The 18,793-nt window shown below is 36.0% G+C and overlaps 1 protein-coding gene across 7 annotated transcripts in view; it reads left to right on the top strand.

Annotated features, from left to right (window-relative positions):
- TAF2 (TATA-box binding protein associated factor 2) overlaps positions 1-18,793 on the top strand; it is a 193,698-nt gene that overhangs the window by 79,864 nt on the left and 95,041 nt on the right. For all 7 annotated transcript variants that reach the window (XM_077167550.1, XM_077167549.1, XM_077167548.1 and 4 more), the window contains 2 exons: positions 14,945-15,138; positions 15,660-15,799. In XM_077167550.1, the coding sequence (XP_077023665.1) occupies positions 14,945-15,138; positions 15,660-15,799 (334 nt within the window). The remainder of the gene's footprint in view (positions 1-14,944; positions 15,139-15,659; positions 15,800-18,793) is intronic.

Below are 18,793 nucleotides of genomic sequence, written 5' to 3'. Positions count from 1 at the left end.
AGATTCCTAAGCTAGAACATCTAATTTGCTGAGTCTCCTCAGGCTGCCTTTCAATAAATATCTTCTCTGGGATTTGACAGAAATATGGCTTCTTTCTCACTGGTGGTCTAAATAGGCCAGTGGTTGAGTATCTGTTTATTAAGAATGATATAAAAGGGACTCAGGCTTTGGGTAGGTATTTGACTTAAATTATGATCAGTTAATGTTAGAAATAAACATCTCACGTTACTTTTGGTATAGTTACCTAATAGAATTCATTCTAAAGTTTATTTTTCATTCAATAAATAGTGACTACTTAACTAAAATCACTTGGTGCTAGCAACTAGAGAAATAAAGGAGAAAGAATATGTTCTTCTAATAATGTTTATAAATAACAATGCAAAATTATAATTGATGGATTAGAAATGTGTGCAAGATGCAGTGGGAGCTAAAGACAGTAAAAACTTTAGGTTCTTGGGGGAACCCAAAAAGTCTGGTGTACATACGAATAATTGGCATGTGCAAAGTAGGAAAGCAAATTTTTCAAGTTTCTGGAGAATGATTAACTAATGAATTGGGCATAGTTTTTCCTGCATATTAAGTAAAAAGTTATTACAAATATCCACATTGCTGTAGTAGTGAGCTATGCTACTAAATATTTTCAAATTTTTGATTTCAGAAATTTATTTTATCTGATAGTACTATAACTGCATATAGTTTTTTTTACCTTTTTTCATTATAAAATATAATGTACATACACACGTGCACACACACACACTAAGAAAAGAAAGGAAAAAAAGCAATAATTTCAAAGTACACTTCAACAAGCAGCTACAGAACAGTTCCGTGTCATGGGCTACCATGCCCTCACTTCAGATTTTTCCTTCTAGCTGCTCCAAAACACTGGAGGCTTTATCAGAGTCATAATAGTGAAATTATACAGTATCTGTCATTTTGTTTCTGACTTATTTCACTCAGCATTATGTCCTCATAGTTCATTCACATTGTCATATATTTCAGGACCTCATTTTGTCTAAATGCTGCATATTATTCCATCATATGTATATACCACTTTTGTTTATCCACTTATCTGTTGATGGGCATCTGGATTGTTTCCGTCTCTTGGTAATTGTGAATAGTGCCACTGTGAACATCAGTGTGCAAATGTCTGTTCGTGTCACTGCCCTCAACTCTTCTGGGCATATACCGAGTATTGGTATTGCCGGGCCTTAGGGCAACTCAATATTTTAATTTTCTGAGAAATCGCCAAACTGACTTCCACAATGGCTGAACCATTTTACGTTCCCACCAACAGTGAATAAATGTTCCAATTTCTCTATATCCTCTCCAACATTTATAGTTTCCTGTTTGTTCAATAGCAGCCATTCTTATAGGTGTGAGGAGATGTCTCACTGTTGTCTTAATTTGCATTTCCCTTATAGCCAATGAAGAGGAACAGTTCTTCATATGCTTTTTAGCCATCTATATTTGCTCTTCAGAAAAGTGCTTCTTCATTTCCTCTGTCCATTTTAAAATTGGGCTGTTTATTCTTTTGTTGTTGAGCTGTGTAATTTATTTATATACACAGGATATCAAGCCTTTATCTGATACGTGGTTTCCAAATATTTTCTCCCATTGAATTGGCTGCCTCTTCACCTTTTAAATAAAGTCCTTTGAGGCATGAAAGCCCTTGGTCTTAAGGAATTATCTTAGTTTTTTCTTTCACAGTTTGTGCTTTATGTATCAAGTTTTAGAAGCTACCTCCCATTACTAAAATTAAAATATTGAGTTGCCCTAAGTCCCGGCAATACCAATACTCAGTATATGCCCAGAAGAAACATCTATTTTAATGTTTCCCTACATGATTTTTCCTAGAAATTTTATGGTATGGGCTCTTACATTTAGGTCTTTGATCCATTTTGAATTAATTTTTGTATAGGGTATAAGGTAGGGGTCCTCGTTTATTCTTTTGGCTATTGCAATTCAATTCGCCCATGCTCTTTTATTGAAAAGACTGTTCGGTCCCAATTCAATGGATTTGGGGACCTTATCAAAGATCAAATGTCCATAAATTCAGTGGTTAAACTCTGCACTCTCCATTCTATTCCACTGGTCAGTCCTTTTGTCTTGTGCCAGTACCATACTGTTTTGACCATTGTGGCTCTATGGTAAGCTTTTAAATCAGAAAGTAATAGACCCCCCAGTTCACTCTTCTTTTTTATGATATCTTTAGCTATTAGAGGTCTCTTTCCCCTCCATATAAATTTGATAACCAGTTTTTCCAATTCTTCAATGTGGGTTGTTGGGATTTTTATTGGTATTGCATTGAATCTGTACATCAGCTTGGGTAGAATTGATATCTTGATGCTATTCAGCCTTCCTATCCATGAGCATGGAATATCTTTCCATCTATTTAGGTCATTTTTTAAGCAATTTTTTTTTTGTAATTTTCTGTGTATAAATCCTTGACATCCCTGGTCAGGCTTATTCCTAGTTACCTAATTCTTCTGGTCACGATTCTGAATGTAATTTTTTCCTTAGTTGTCAGCTCAGATAGGTCATTGCTTGTATATAGAAACATTACTGACTTTTGTACATTAATCTTGTATCCTACCACTTTGCTGAATATGTTTATCTGTTCAAATAGTTTTCTGTAGATTTCTCAGGGTTTTTTAATTATAGGATCATGTCATCTGTAAGTAATGAAAATTTTACTTCTTCCTTTCCTATTTGGACACCTTGTATTTCTTTCTTCTGTCTAATTGCTCCAGCTAGTACAATGTTGAATAATAGTGGTGACAGTGGGCATCCTTGTCTCATCCCTGATCCCAAGGGGAATGCTTTCAGTCTCTTACCGTTGAGTATGATGCTGGCTGTGGGTTTTTCATATATGCCCTTTATGATTTTGAGAAAGTTTCCTTTGATTCCTAACTTTTGAAGTGTTTTTATCAAGAAAGGATGCTGGATTTTGTTAAATGCTTTTCCAGCATCAGTCAGTATGATCGTGCGATTTTTTCTTTTTGACTTGTTAATGTGCTATATTGATTGATTTTCTTTATGTTGAACCACCTTGCATTCCTGGTATGAATCCCACTTGATTATGATATATAATTCTTTTAATGTGATGTTGGATACAATTTGCTTGTATTTTGTTGAGAATTTTTGCATCTATGTTCATTAGGGAGATTGGTCTGTAGTTTCCTTTTGTTGTATTTATCTGATTTTGGTATTAAAGTGATGTTAGCGTCATAAAATGAGTTAGGCAGCATTCCTTTTTCAGTTTTTTGGAAGAGTTTGGGAAGGATTGGTGTTAGTTCTTTTTGAAATGTTTGATAAAATTCTCCTGTGAAGCCGTCTTGTCCTGGGCTTTTTTTTATGGGAAGATTTTTGATGACTGATTGGATCTTTTTACTTATAATTGGTTTGTTGAGATCTTCTATTGCTTCTCGAGTCAGTATAGGTAATCTGTGTGTTTCTAGGAATTTGTCCGTTTCATTTTAATTTTCTAGTTTCTTGGCAACCAGTTGTTCATAATATCTCTTATGATTTTTTTTATTTTCTCCATGATCTGTGGTAACAACCCCCTATCATTTCTGATTTTGTTTATTTGTGTTCTCTGTCTTTTCTTCTTTGTTGGTCTAGCTAGGGGACCATCAGTGTTATTCATTTTCTCAAAGAACCAACTTTTAGTTTTGTTGATTCTTTCTGTTGTTTTATTGTTCTCCAGTTTGTTTATTTCTGCTTTAGTCTTTATTATTTCTCTTCTTTATTTGCTTTGGGGTTAGTTTGCTGTTCTTTAAGTTCTCCAAGTGAGCAGTTAAATCCTCAAGTTTTGTTCATTCTTGTTTTTTAATATAGGCATTTAGGGCAATAAATTTCCCTCTTAGCACTGCCTTTGTTGCATCCCATTGTTTTGATATGTTGTATTCTCATTATCATTTGGCTCCAGATTCTTTTTAAATTTCTTCCTTGACCCACTGATTATTTAAGAGTGGTTGTTTAATCTCCATATATTTGTGAAAGCTCTGGTTCTTTGGTAATTATTAATTTCCAGTTTTATTCCATTGTGATCAGAGAACATGCTTTGGATAATTTCAATCTTATTATATTTATAGAGACTCAGTTTATGTCCCAGTATATGATCTATCCTGGAGAATGTTCCATGTGCTCTAGAGAAGAATGTGTACCCCAGTGTTTGGGGATGTAATGATTTATATATGTCTTTTAGAACTAATTCGTTTATCTTACTGTTTAGGTTCTCTATTCCTTTGTTGATCCTCTGTGTGGTTGTTCCATATATAGAGGAGAATGGTGTATTGAAGTCTTCTACTATTACTGTTGATATGTCTATAACTCCCTTCATTTTTCCAATATGTGTCTCATGTACTTTGGAGGTCCTTGATTGGAGCATACACATAAATGATTGTTATTTCTTCCTGGTGAATTGTCCCTTTTATTAATATATAGTGTCCTTCTTTGTCTCTCATGACATCTTTACATTTAAAGTCTTCCTTTGTTTGCTTTTAGTATAGCTACTCCTGTTTTCTTTTGGTTATAGCTTGCATAGAAGATCTTTTTCCATTCTTTCACTTTCAATCTAACTGTGTCCTTGAGTCTTAGATGCATCTCTTGTAAACAGCATGTAGATAATGTTTTTTGATCCAGTTTGTTAGTTTGTATCTTTCAATTGGTGAGTTTAGTCCATTAACATTCAAAGTAATTACTGTAAAAGCAGTTCTTGACTCTACCATCTTGTCCTTAATCTTTAATTTGTCAGATCTATGTATTATTTTCCTTCTCTCTCTCTCTTTTCCTTAAATTACCTTTACTCATATTCAATTTTGTGCCCTCCCCCAGGCCTCCCTCTCCTGTCTTTTTTATCAGGACTCCTTTTAGTATTTCTACTACAGGGCTGGTCTCTTGTTTACTAGTTCTCTCAATCTTTCTTTGTCTTTGAAGATTTTAATCCCTCTGTCACTTTTGAAAGATAACTTGACTGGATAAAGAATTCTTGGTTGAAAACCATTCTCAATCAAGATCTTAAAAATATCATACCACTGCCTTCTTGCTTTCATGGTGCTTGTTGAGTGTTCCAAAGTCAGTCTTATGTGTTTTCCCTTGGATGTCGTAGATTGCTTTTCTCATGCTGCTTTCAGGACTTTCAATTTCTCTTCAATACCTGACAGTCTGATTAGTATGTGTCTTGGCGTGGGCCTGTTCAGATATACTCTATTTGGAGTTTTCTGGACTTCTTTGATTTGCCTATTTGTGTCTTTTATAAGGGTTGGGAAGTTTTCTCCATTTGTATCTTCTACTAACTTTCTCAATCCTTTTCTCTTCTCTTCCTGGGACACCAATAACTCTTATATTTATGTGCATCTTGTCCGTCATTTCCCTAAGATCTGGTAACTTTTTTTCCATGTTTCTTGCCATTTGTTCTTTTGTGCATTCTAGTTTTTTCTATCTAACTTCTAGCTCACATATTCTTCCTTCTGCTTCTTCGAATCTGCTATCATGTGTCTCCAGTATATTTTCTGTTTGGTCTACTGTATCTGTCGTTTCTGTGAAATCTGCCATTTTTCTATTTCACTTTCCAAATTCTTCTTTATGTTCTTCTAGTGTCTTCCTGATATCCTTTTGTTTCTTTATAAGAATCCTTGAGTAGTTGTTCCATATTTTGTGTTCCCTCTGGAATTTTGATTTGGTTGTTTGGCTGGGCTAATTTTTGTTTGTATCTTGGTGTGCTTTGTGATTTTCTGCTTGCTTGGGGTATTTGATTATCTTGATATGGTTATTTTACAAGTTGGTTTCCTTCACTCTTCTGAAGTTTTGTATTTGCTGAGTTTTTGCTGAATGTTTCCTTTTGCACTTTGATTGTTGGTTATTCTCCACCAAATCAAGGTCCATATCTCATGTAGGGGATATAGTTCAACTTAAGGGTCTGTTAAAAGCTAGGCTGAGGTACACAGGTACTCCAGTGGCAGAATGGCTGCCCACCACTCAGGACACCCAGGCTTGACTCACAGCCCCTTCTCCCCAGTATGAGGAAACTGTGAGGCTCCTCTCCCTTAAGCTTTCCCCTCCCTGTCTGGTGCAGCCAACCTGTACTTAATGGCATCTGGCCTGCAGATGGCATGTTGAGTCTCCTCTTCCCTCAGCCTCTCCCCTCCTGGCTAGAGCAACTTGAGATTGGCATGCTCAGTAGGAAGGCTGCTCTGCCGGGGGTAGCCAACCAGAGGGTCTCTGCCAGGGACTGGGGAGCTGACCAGGATGTGGGGATTCAACTGATCAGCTGATCCGTAGCACTGGTGGGCCTTTCAGACCCTGCGACTATAAGCCGGCTCTTCCTGTGCCTGACCAGGTGATGCTTCCCCCACCCTAAGTCCTGCCCTCTGGTGGACGATTGCCAGCCTCTGGACTCCTCCATGGACACTGCACTGTCCACTGCAGCTGTGTGCGAACTGTGCAGGCTGGAGCTGAGGGGGGTCAATTCCCTCCAATTGTACCTCCCTGGTACACCTCAGCCCATCTCGTGGAGGTCCTGGTCACCAACCAACTCACTCTCCCCGATCCGCCGATGCTTTCCTCCCCAAAACTACCTAAAGACACTCCTAATTTACTCATACCCTGGGACCTGCAGTCCTGGGCATTTTCTCCCCATCTCCTATCTTGTTTCCCAGAGCAGTAATGAACTCACTCCACTCTGCTCCTCCATCTTCCCAGAAGTCCCTTGGTGACATATTTTCTTTTTTGGTAACATTTTTTAACATAGTTTTTAGTTTTATCAACTTGAAAAATAACTCTAAACTTGAAAATAATTTACAGTCAGATAGTTCTATCATACTTATTACAAAAAAAAAAAGGCAGTCCTATAGCAGCAACCACTTAATACAGTCACAGAAATTATAATGGTTAGTGCTTCTCTGGTGTATGTTTTTTCACTCTTTTATTTTCAACCTCTTTATGTTTTATATGTAAAGTTACATTTCTTATATATGGCTTATAGTTGGCATATCTTTGCCTTTTATTGGAGTTTTTATTTCATTACATTTAGTGTGATTATTGAAATGATTGGAATTCATTCTCCTTTTTCTGAGAATTCCTTTCATTATTCTGTATGTTTATGTTCCTTGTTTTTGAGAGCCAAATTATTTAACTTCCTTGCTTTCCACCCTCATTTTGGTGGAGTGGAGTACATTCCTTGGTAGTAGTATATTAGTTATCTACGACTGTATAGCAGATTACCTCCAAACATTTTATCTCTCAGTTTCTGAGGGTCAGATATTTGGGAGTGGTTTAGCTGACTTGTTCCGGCTGAGGATCTCTCAGGAGGCTTCAGCCAAGAAGTTGACCAGGGCTGCTGTCATCTGGGCTTGGTAGATCCACTTCTGAGGTGAATTACTCATGTGGCTTTTTTCCCCTTTTATTTATTATTTTTTAATTTTAACGCAATTATATTCATATATATTATATATTCACAGACCATGTAATTATCTGAAGTGTACAGTCGATGGTTCACAGTGTCATCATATAGCTGTGCATTTATTATCACAATCAGCTTTTTTTGTGTGTAAGATAACATACAAAAAAGCAATAAATTTCAAAGCATACCACAACAGTTAGTTGTAGAACATATATTAGAGTTTGGTATGGGTTACAACTCCAAAATTTTAGTTTTTACTACTAGCTGCTCCAAGATACTGGAGACTAAAATAAATACCAATATAATGATTCAGCAATCATACTAATTTGTTAAACCCTATCTCTCCGTATAATACCACCATCTCCTTTGCTCTTTCTCCCATTATTTAGGGATATTTGGACTACATCCATTCTGACATCTTCATGTTGGAAGGGGCAGTCGCTAATATAGGATAGGGGGTTGAAACTAGTTGATGTTCTGGAGAGGGCTACTTTGCATTTCAGGACTTATCTGGTCTAGGAACCCATCTGGAGGTTTTAGGTTTCTGGAAAGTAATCATAGTGCATGGAACCTTTGTACAATGTCATATAATGTCCTAGGTGTTCTTTAGGGTTGGCAAGAATGCTTTTGGTTGGGGTTTGGCAAATTATGATAGGTAGCAATGTCTAACTGCAGCTTGCGTAAGAGTAGCCTCCAGAGTAGTCTCCTGACTCTATTTGAACTCTCTCAGCCACTGGTACCTTATTTGTTACACTTCTTTCCCCCCTTTTGGTAAGGATGGCATTGTAGATCCCATGGTGCCAGGGTCACCTGGGAGACATAGCCCACATTGCCAAGAGACTTTCACCCTGGATATCATGTTCTACATAGGGGAGGGCAGGTAATGGTTTCACTTGCAGAGTTGGCCTTAGAGAAAGAGGCCACATCTGAACAACAGGAGATCCTCTGGAAGTAAGGTTCTCCACTACATGAATAAGCTTCACAAGAGCAAGCCTCAAGATCAAGGGCTTGGCCTATTGATTATGGTGATCTTAATGTTTGACTCAGTATCAGGGGTTTCCCTGATGCTAAAGTTTAATACTTCTACATTTTTTCTCCCATCCCTCAAGGGACTTTGCAAATACTATTTTTTTTAAGTTTTTTGTTGTTGTTGTTGTTAAATATATATACAAAGAAAAGAAAGAAAAATCAGTTATTTTCAAAGTATACTTTCTCAAATAGATACACAATTGATTTCAGAATTTGTTATGGGTTACCATTCCACTATTTCAGATTTTTCCTTCTAGCTGCTCCAAAATACTGCAGGCTAGAAGAAATGTATTTTTTCTTTTCTGTGAAAAATAGAAAATAACATATATACAAAGAAGCAATACATTTCAAAACACATCACAACAATTAGTTGTAGAACAAATTTCAAAGTTTGGTATGGGTTGCAGTTCCACCATTTTTTATTTTTACTTCTAGCTGCTATAAAATACTAGAGAATAAATGTATAATGATTTAGCAGTCGTACTAATTTGTTAAACTCTACCTTCTCTGTATAACTCCACCATCACCTTTGATCTTTCTTGTATTCTTTAGAGATATTTGGGCTATGCCTATTCTACGTTTTTTATGTGGGATGGGGCTGTTGATAATATGGAATAGGGGGTTGAAACTAGTTAATGTTCTGGAGAGACTAGCCCCTCTACATTTCAGGACTTACCTGGTCCAGGGACCCATCTGGAGGTTGTAGGTTTCTGGAATGTTACCCTAGTGCATGGAATCTTTTGTAGAATCTTATATATCACACTGGGTATTCTTCAGGATTGCCTGGAATGGTTTTGGTTGGGATTTGGCAAGTTATGGTAGCTAGCAATGTCTAACTGAAGCTTGCCTAAGAGTGACCTCCAGAGTAGCCTCTCAACTCTATTTGAACTCTCTCAGCCGCTGATACCTTATTTTTATACTTTACCCCCTTTTGGTCAGGATGGCATTGTTGATCCCACAGAACCAGGGCCATACTCATCCCTGGGACTCCTCTCCCTCGCCGTCAGGGATACTTTCACCCCTGGATGTCATGTCCCACATAGTGGGGAGGGCTGTGATTTCACTTGTGGAGTTGGGCTTTGAGAGTGAGAAGTCACATCTGAGCAACAAAAGAGATCTTCTGGAAGTAACTTAGGCATAGCTATAGGTAGGCTGAACTTCTCTGATATATAAATTAGCTTCACAAGAGCAAGCCTCAAGATCAGGGATTTAGTCTGTTGATTTGGGTGTCCCTAATGTTAGACACAGTATCCAGGTTTCCCGGTGGTAAAGTATAATAGTTCCTTATTATTTCTCCCTCTAGTCTTTGTCACTACTTTTTGATTATCTGCTTAATATACTCTGGAATGTATCCAGACATTACATTAAACTATACAAGATTAAAGGCCCCTTCTGGGCTCCTTGTGTTTGAATTGTTTAAATGATGTGTCAGACAGGTTGAGTTAGATTATGTGCTATAGGAAATTTAGGTTCTGGGCAAAATAAACCTTTCTTCCTTTGGTTTCAAATTGTAGGTGAGGTTATAAAATACAGACAATGTTTTCCTTACCTCTGGTTTCTGAATTAACTTAATTCTGACCTGATTGGCTTTATTCTTAACTCTGAGTACCTAGGTTATCCATATACAAAACAGCCTCTTAAAATCCAGAAATAATAATTACCACTCTGAACTAAATGTGATTGTTATAAGAGCTTACAATGTAGGCCCCAGTTTTCTTATAAGTATTTTCTAAATGACTCCGTATGATATTTTCTCTTTTGTTTCTGGCTTATTTTGTCCCACCAGATGTCTCACAGGTTCATTCAAAATGTTGCATGCCTTACAACTTTGTTCCTTTTTGTAATATCGTAATATTCGATCATATGTATACACAGTCATTAGCTGTTCTTCTCATTCAGTGTATCCTTCAGCCACCTTCGTTCATTGGGCATCATGTATAGTGTCCAGAGTCTATCATCACTTTCAATTTTAGACAACCTCTTTGTTCACAAGAGACAGATAACCAATAAACACACCCTCACCAAATAGAAAATCCAAATCTCCCCTTGACTCTTGTCCCTTCCCCCATTATTTGTCCCTGATATTGCTCTGGTACTGTTGATGTTTTCCTATTAAACATAGTTCATAGCATGCAATAGCAGTTCTCCCCTATACTCTGAAAAAACACATACTTTGTACAAGATTCATACCTTTGCAGTAGTTTATGCAAGGACTTACTTTTATTTGTAGCGTTAATTGATGGGACACATGGGTCTATACAACCCCTTTCAATCATGTTCACCTTCAATATGGCAGTGTTACTTGTAGGCCCACTAATGAAGAGCCTTCACTTCTATTTATTGCCTTGTATTTAAATTCAATCGCATTCGATTACTGTTCACCCATCTCTAGCTTCTGCGAATCTCTAGATCGCTTGTATTTTGTATTATAAGCCTCTGATTTTACCTTTACCATGTTCATAAAAGTCCCATACACTATCTATCCTTTCATGTCTGACTTATTTCACTCAGTATTGTGTCCTCAAGGCTCATCCATCTTGTCATGTGCTTCAGGACTTCATTTTGTCTTATTGCTGCATAATATTCCATCGAATGCATATACCACATTTTGTTAGTCCTCTTATCTGTTGATGGGCTTTGGTTTGTTTCCATCTTTTAGCAATTGTGAATAATGCTGCTATGAACATCAGTGTGCAAATGTCTGTGTCACTGCTTTCAGCTCTTCTGGATATGCCAAGTAGTAGTATTACCAGGTCATAGGGCAACTTGGTATTTAGTTTTCTAATAAACTACCAGACTGTCTTCCATACTGGCTGTACCATTATACATTCTAACTAGCAGTGCATATGTGTGCCAACTTTACCACATCCTCTCCAACATTTGTAGTTTCCTGTCTGTTTAATAGCACCCATTCTTACAGGTGTGAGGTGGTATCTCATTGTAGTCTTGTTCTACATTTCCCTTATAGCTAATGAGAATGAGCATCTCTTCATGTGCTTTTTAGCTATCTGTATTTGCTCTTTGGAAAAATGTCTATTCACATCTTTAACCCATTTTATAATTGGGCTGTTTGTTCTTTTATTGTTGAGTTGTATGATTTCTTTATGTATACAGGAATCAAACCTTTATCCAACATGTGATTTCCAAATATTTTCTCCCATTAAATTGGCTGACTCTTCACCTTTTTTGACAAAGTCTTTTGAGGCACAAAAGCACTTGCTTTTGAGGAGTTCCCACTTATCTGTTTTTTCTCTCGTTGCTTGTGCTTTGGGTGTAAAGCTTACAAAGCTGCCTCCTATTACTCAGTCTTGAAGATGTTTCTCTACATTTTCTTCTAGGGAGCTTTATGGTACTAGTTCTTCTTTTAGGTGTTTGATCTATTTTGAGTTAATTTTTGTGTAGGGTGTAAAGTAAACGTCCTCTTTCACTTCTTTTGACTATTGTTATCCAGTTTTCCCATGCCCATTTATTGAAAAGACTGTTTTGTTTCAGTTCGTTGAATTTGGGGGTTTGTCAAAGATCAGTTGACCATAGATTTGGTGGTCTATTTCGGCGCCCTTGATTCAATTCCATTGATCAATACTTCTAGCTTTGTGCCTGTTTTCACCACTGTGGCTTTATAATAAATTTTGAAGTCAGGAAGTGTTAATCCTCCCACATTGTTCTTCTTTTTTAGGGTATTTTTACCTGTTGAGGGTCTTTTCCATATGAATTTGCTAACTACCTTTTCCAAGTCTTCAAAGTAGATCTTTGGAATATCGATTGGTACTGTGTTGAGTCTGTAGATCAGTTTGGGGAGAATTGACATCCTAACTACATTTAACCTTCCTATCCATGAGCGAGAGAATGTTTTTCCACCTATTTAGATCTTCTTTGATTTATTTTAACAATGCTATATAGTTTTCAGTGTACAGGTCCTTTACATCCCTAGTTAAATTCATTCTTAGATACTTGATTCCTTTAGTTGCTATTTTGAATGGAATTTTTCCCTTAATTGACTTCTCAGTTGAGTCTTTGTTTATAGAAACATTACTGATTTTTGCACATTAATTTTAATACCCTGCCACCTTGCTGAATTTATTACCTCGAATAACTTTGTTTAGATTTCTCAGGATTTTCCAAGTATGGTATTGTATCATCTGCAAATAGAGAGTTTTTATTCTTCCTTTCCAATTTGGATGCCTTTTATTTCTTTTTCCTGTCTAATTGCTCTAACTAGAACTTCTTGTACTATGTTAAATAGTAGTGGTTACAGAGAGCATTCTTGTCTTGTTCCCAATCTTAGGGGAAAGGCTTTCGCTCTCACCATTGAATACAATGCTGGCTATGGGGTTTTCACATATGCCCTTTATCATGTTGAAGAAGCTAACTTTGACTCCTACCTTTTTTTTTTTTGCATGGGCAGGCACCGGGAATCGAACCCGGGTCTCTGGCATGACAGGTGAGAACTAAGTGTATTTTATCCGAAAAGGATGTTGAATTTTATTGAATGCTTTTTCAGCTTTTTCAATCGAGATGACCATGCGATTTTTCTCTTTTGATTTGTCAGTGTGCTGTATTACATTAATTGATTTTCTTGTGTTGAACCATCCTTGCATTCTTGGTGTAGACCCCGCCTGGTCATGGTGTATAATTCTTTTAATGTATCGTTGGATTCAGTTTGCTTTATTTTGTTGAGAATTTTTGCATCTATGTTCATTAGAGAGATTGGCCTGTAATTTTTCTTTCTTATAGCATCTTTTCCTTGTTTTGGTATTAGAGTAATGTTAGTATCATAAAATGAGTTAGGTGGTGTTCCTGTTTCCTTAGTTTTTTTGAAAGTTTGTACAGGATTAGTCTTAATTCTTTTTGGAATTTTTGATAAAATTCTCCTGAGAAACCATCTGGCCCTGGGCTTTTCTTTGTAGGAAGATTTTTGATGACTGATTGAATCTCTTCACTTGTGATTGGTTTGTTGAGATCTTTCTTCTTGCATCAGTGTAGCTTATTCATATGTTTCCAGGAATTTCTCCATTTCAATTAAGTTGTCTTGTTTTTTTTGGCGTATAGTTGTCTATTCACTTGGTTTTTGACAGAAAACCTCAGTCCCTTGCCATCTGGGCTTCTTCATTAAGCTAGTTGATGTATCCTCAGAACATGTGAGCTTGCTCCCTCCAGAGTGAGTGATCCGAGAGAGAGCAAGGAGAAAGCTGTGGTCTTTTTTATGACCTTATCTTAGAGTTTGCTGTCACCTCTTCCTTGTTCTTTTTATTATAAGTGATGAGTCACTAAGTTCAAGTGAGGGGAATTTTAGGGATTAGACTCAAATTTTGAAAGAGGTATCAAAGAATTTGGATATATTTTTAATAAACTACCATAAGAAGCTTTCTTGAGGGGAAACTTTGTTCAGGGAAGGTAAATTGCTGAGTCCTTACAGTTTGAATGTGGTTTTATTCTACTCTTACACTTAATTGATGGCTTAGCTAGGTATAAAATTCTTAGTACAAAAATACTCTCCCTTAGAGTTTGAAAGCCATTATTCCATTATCTCTGAGAGCATTATTGAGAGGACCCCAGTGCCCTTATGATTTTTGGTCTTTTGTACATAACATGTTTACTGTCTCGAATGAAGCAGACCCTCTCTTTCTTGTTGGGTGTCCTGAAATTTCACTGGGTTTTCCCCTATGAATTGGGAACAGAATTGGCCTGGGTGATTGGTGGGCCCTTTGAATTTAGAATCTGATGTTTTTCAGCACTGGGAAGTGTTATGAAATTCATTTTTTTAAATAGTTTCCTCCTCCATTTTCTCTCCTTGTTCTAGAACTCTTGTTAGTCATATGCTATGTCTTCTATACCTGCCCTCTCATTTCCTCATATTTTCTTTCCTGTTTTCTATTTCTGTCTTTTTGCTGAAAATTTGAGAAGATTTCTTCAGTCTTATTTTCTAATTTAATTTTGATTATTGTTCTCTGCATAGTTCTTTCTTTTTTAAATGAGTGTTCTGCTGCTATTGGGTACCATGTCATTTGGTTGTATCTCAGACTGTATTAATGATAGTTTTTCCTCCCTTAACAATTTTCTTTTCCTTGCATACTCCATTCTCTCTTAGTTGGTTTTTTTTTCTTTGTTCTGTTTTTTGTTTATTATATTGATGCTTTCCTCAAATGTTTGGTGATTCTTGATTTATGCTTACAAATGAGTCTAGAGCACTAAATAGCTAATTTGATACCATGTGGTTACAAATAGGATTTGTAGACTGTGGTCTGCAGAAATCTGTCTTATAGTGCCTATAAGAGACTCTTTAAGAGTACCTTACATTAAAATAGATAAATTTTTTATTTGTAAATTAATTATTACTGAACAGTGAACCTTTCTCTCTTTGTTTTCCAATGTGTAGGGCTCTATAAAATACAGAGTTGAATATTTACCCGAGTACTTTTTTTCAGATAAATTTTGTTTTTAAGTTGTACATATTTTATTAATTTTTATCAGAGGTGTGAATTTTATCTTCTCTTAAATTATTATTTTACTTAGTTTTCAGATAACTATTATCGCGCAGAAATGATTGATGCCCTTGCCAACTCTGTTACACCTGCAGTCAGTGTGAATAATGAAGTTAGAACTTTGGATAACTTAAATCCCGACGTGCGACTCATTCTTGAAGAAATCACCAGGTTTTTAAATATGGAAAAACTTCTTCCCAGTTATAGACATACCATCACTGTCAGGTATGATTAAGTTCTTTACATTTTTTTAAAAATTTATTTGTTTTTAAAACTTTAAAAGAAATTTATCCTCATTTTAGTATGTTGGGAATAGATAATAAAGTAAAAGAAGTAAATTAAAATCCTATATGGTTCTACCATTCATGGATAAATTGTCAATATTGTTAGGAGAATGTCCTCAATTTTTTCCCTCAGTAACTATATACGTTTTTAATTATTAAGCTTATATTATAAATTATGTTTCATGCTAAGTAATTTTTTTCTGAACAGTGTATTTGTTATAACTATAACCCATATAATGAACTTGAAACTTTGAATTTCTAAACAAGTTTTGGAATTTGTTTTCTTTTAAGACCTTTTAAGCTATTAATTTTGAATTTTTATGATAATTGCTGTAGATTTAAATTCCACCAGTATTCCAATTTACTGCTACAAATCTTTAATGTTCAGGAAAAATCAGCAAATTTGATTCAAAATATATTTTTTTAAGTATTTAAAAGTAACTGTAAATACTTTTTTTCCAGTTGTTTGAGAGCCATACGTGTGCTTCAGAAGAATGGACACGTGCCAAGTGATCCAGCTCTTTTTAAATCTTATGCTGAGTATGGCCACTTTGTGGACATTAGGATAGCAGCTTTGGAAGCAGTTGTTGATTATACTAAAGGTAACATTTTAGAAATAGATGCTCATATCATTTTGGAAGATTCTCTCTTCTTTTTTTTTTTTCTCATGCAAGTTTTTATCACCTATGCACTGGTTAAAGGGAGTGTCTGTCACAAGGTTTTTATAATCACACAGTTACACAATAAAAACTATGTAGTTATATGTAGTCATTATCAAAGTACATGGCTACTGGATTACAGTTCAACTATTTCAGGTATTTCTTTTTTACTTTTCTAGTACACTAGAAACTGAAAAGAATCATCCATATAATGATTGAATAGTCATAATCATTTGCTAAGTCCTAATTTCTCAGTTATACCTCCTCCCTCTCATTTGATCATTCTCTCAACCTTCAGGGATACCTGGGCAATGACCATTTTAACTTCTTCATTCTAGAAAGGAGGATTGACCTTATTGGGTAGAGAAATGAACCTGGAGACTGATAACCTCTCACAGGGCTTATCTGCCATAGGAACAATCTGGCAGCCTTAAGTTTCTGAAAAAATAAACTCACTGTTCTAGTTTGCTAGTTGCCAGAATGCAATATACCAGAAATGGAATGGCTTTTAAAAAGGGAAATTTAGTGAGTTGCTAGTTTACAGTTCAGAGGCCGAGAAAATGTCCCAGTTAAAACAAGTCTGTAGAAGTGTCCAATCAAAGGCATCCAGGGAAAGATACCATGGGTCAAGGAGGCCAATGACGTTCAGGGTTTCTGTCTCAAGTAGAAGGACACATGGTGAACACAGAGTTTCTCTCTCATCTGGAAAGGCATATGGTGAACATGGTCAGGGTTTCTCTCTCATCTGGAAGGGCACACGGCGAACACGGCATCATCTGCTAGCTTCTTCTCCTGGCTTCCTGTTTCATGAAGCTCCCCGGGAGACATTTTCCGTCTTCATCCTCAAAGGTCGCTGGCTGGTGGACTCTGCTTCGTGTGGCTATGTAATTCTGCTCTGCTCTCTCTGAATCACTTTTTCTCCAAAATGTTTCCTTTTTTATAGGACTTCAGAAACTAATCAAGACCCACCCCAATGGGTGGAGACATGCCTCTACCTAATCCAGCTTAACAACTACTCTTGATTAAATCACGCTCCAGAGAGATTATCTAATTATACATTCAAACATACAGTATTGAATAAGGATTATTCTGCCTTTATGAAATGAGATTTAGACTAAAACATAGCTTTTCTAGGGGACATGCATCCTTTCAAACCAGCGCACTTACTGAGTAAAACTTTTTATAGAGTCTTAGCTACAGCCCAGGATATTCTTTAGGGTTTCAGGAATGTTGGTTGAGGCTTAGCATACTGTGGTAATTTACAATATCTGGCTAAAGCTTGCGTAAGAGTAACCACTTGAATGATCTTTCAACTCTGTTTGAAATCTCTCAGCCACTGAAACTTGCTTTGTTTCATTTCTTTTTCCCCTTTTGGTCAAGAAAAAGTATTCTCAGCCCCGTGAGGCCAGGCTAAATCCCTGGGAGTCATGTCCCACGTTGCCAGGGAAATATAATACTCCTGAAAGTCATGTCCCATGTAGAAGGGGAGGATAGTGAGTTTATTTGCAGAGTTTGGTTTACAGAGGCCACATCTGAGCAACAAAAGATGTTCTATTGGGGTGACTCTTAGGCATAATTATGAGTAGGCATCGCTTCACCATTACAAAAATAAGTTTCATAAGGTAAGTTCAAAGGCTTGACTTATTAAATTGGGAATCCCTAATGCTTGAGAAAATATTAGGAATTCTTCAGGTCAGGAAATGTAATAGTTCCACATTTTTTCTCCAGCCCATTAAGGGATAGAAAAATTACTTTTTAAAGCCAGTCATGTATTATTGGGGTTTTCATATATTATTATTTTAATGCATTTTTATTGATATATATTATGTATTCACATACCATGTAATCATCCAAAGTGTACAATCATTGGTTTACGATATCATCTTATAGCTGTGCATTCATCAATACAATAGACTTTTTTTCTTTTTTGTGAAAAATGACATATATACAAAAAAAAACGAATAAATTTCAAAGCACACTGCAACAATTAGTTGTAGAACAGATTTCAGAATTTGGTATAGGTTACAGTTCCACAATTTTAAATACTGGTATAATGATTCAGCGATCATACTCAATTGTTAATCCTTCCTTCTCTGTATAACCTCACCATCTAATTTTCAGTTGATCTTTCTCCTGTTCTTTACGGTTATTTGGGCTATGCCCGTTCTAGCTTTTTCATATTGGAAGAGGCTGATGTGGTAGTATAGGATAGAGGGATGGAGCTAGTTGATGTTCTGAAGAGGCTGGCACCTCTGCATTTTGAGACTTATCTGGCCTAAAACCCATCTGGAGGTTGTAGATTTCTGGAAACTAATCTAATGCATGTTTTCATATGTTATTTATAGTTTAGATATTTAATTTAAAAATCTTTACTCACTAATTTAGTAAGTAGTTTTGGTGAGAATAGAATCTGTATGAAAAATATTGAGTGAGGGAGGAAATAAAATTATAGATATTTTTAGCCCTTCCCAGAAGCCAGTATATCATTCTGTAGCTTTAATTGAATGTTACTTTAAGAAATAGAAGATTTGGGGGAAATTTCTGACTACCATTTAAAATAGATTCAAAGAAATATGCTGCACCTGTGTAGAAATTTGTATTTTTGAAAATAGAGCAACAGTCACATATAGTAGGGGAATTAGATAAGGCCATGTGAAGATGCAAAAAACTCAGAAAAAGCCAAAAAACTGAATAGCAGAATAATGCATATTCAAAACATTTTTAAAAACTGAGGGGAAAAAGACAAAGATGAAAATAACAACAGCAACCAAAAATTGAATCATGAAGTGTAGAGCAGCTAGAAGAAAAGCAATAATCTAAGAAACAATAGAATACTTTGAAAAGGTGTAAATGAAACCAACCTACGCTAGATGCTAATAACATTTTAAATTTTATGCTTAAGGAAAAAAATTGTAAGATTTTAGCAAAATCAGAAAT

The sequence above is a fragment of the Tamandua tetradactyla genome, chromosome 6, assembly GCF_023851605.1.
Source record: "Tamandua tetradactyla isolate mTamTet1 chromosome 6, mTamTet1.pri, whole genome shotgun sequence".
In the NCBI taxonomy this organism is placed as follows: domain Eukaryota; kingdom Metazoa; phylum Chordata; class Mammalia; order Pilosa; family Myrmecophagidae; genus Tamandua; species Tamandua tetradactyla.
Note: the sequence above shows the minus strand (reverse complement) of the source record. Positions and strands in the feature narration are given on the sequence as shown.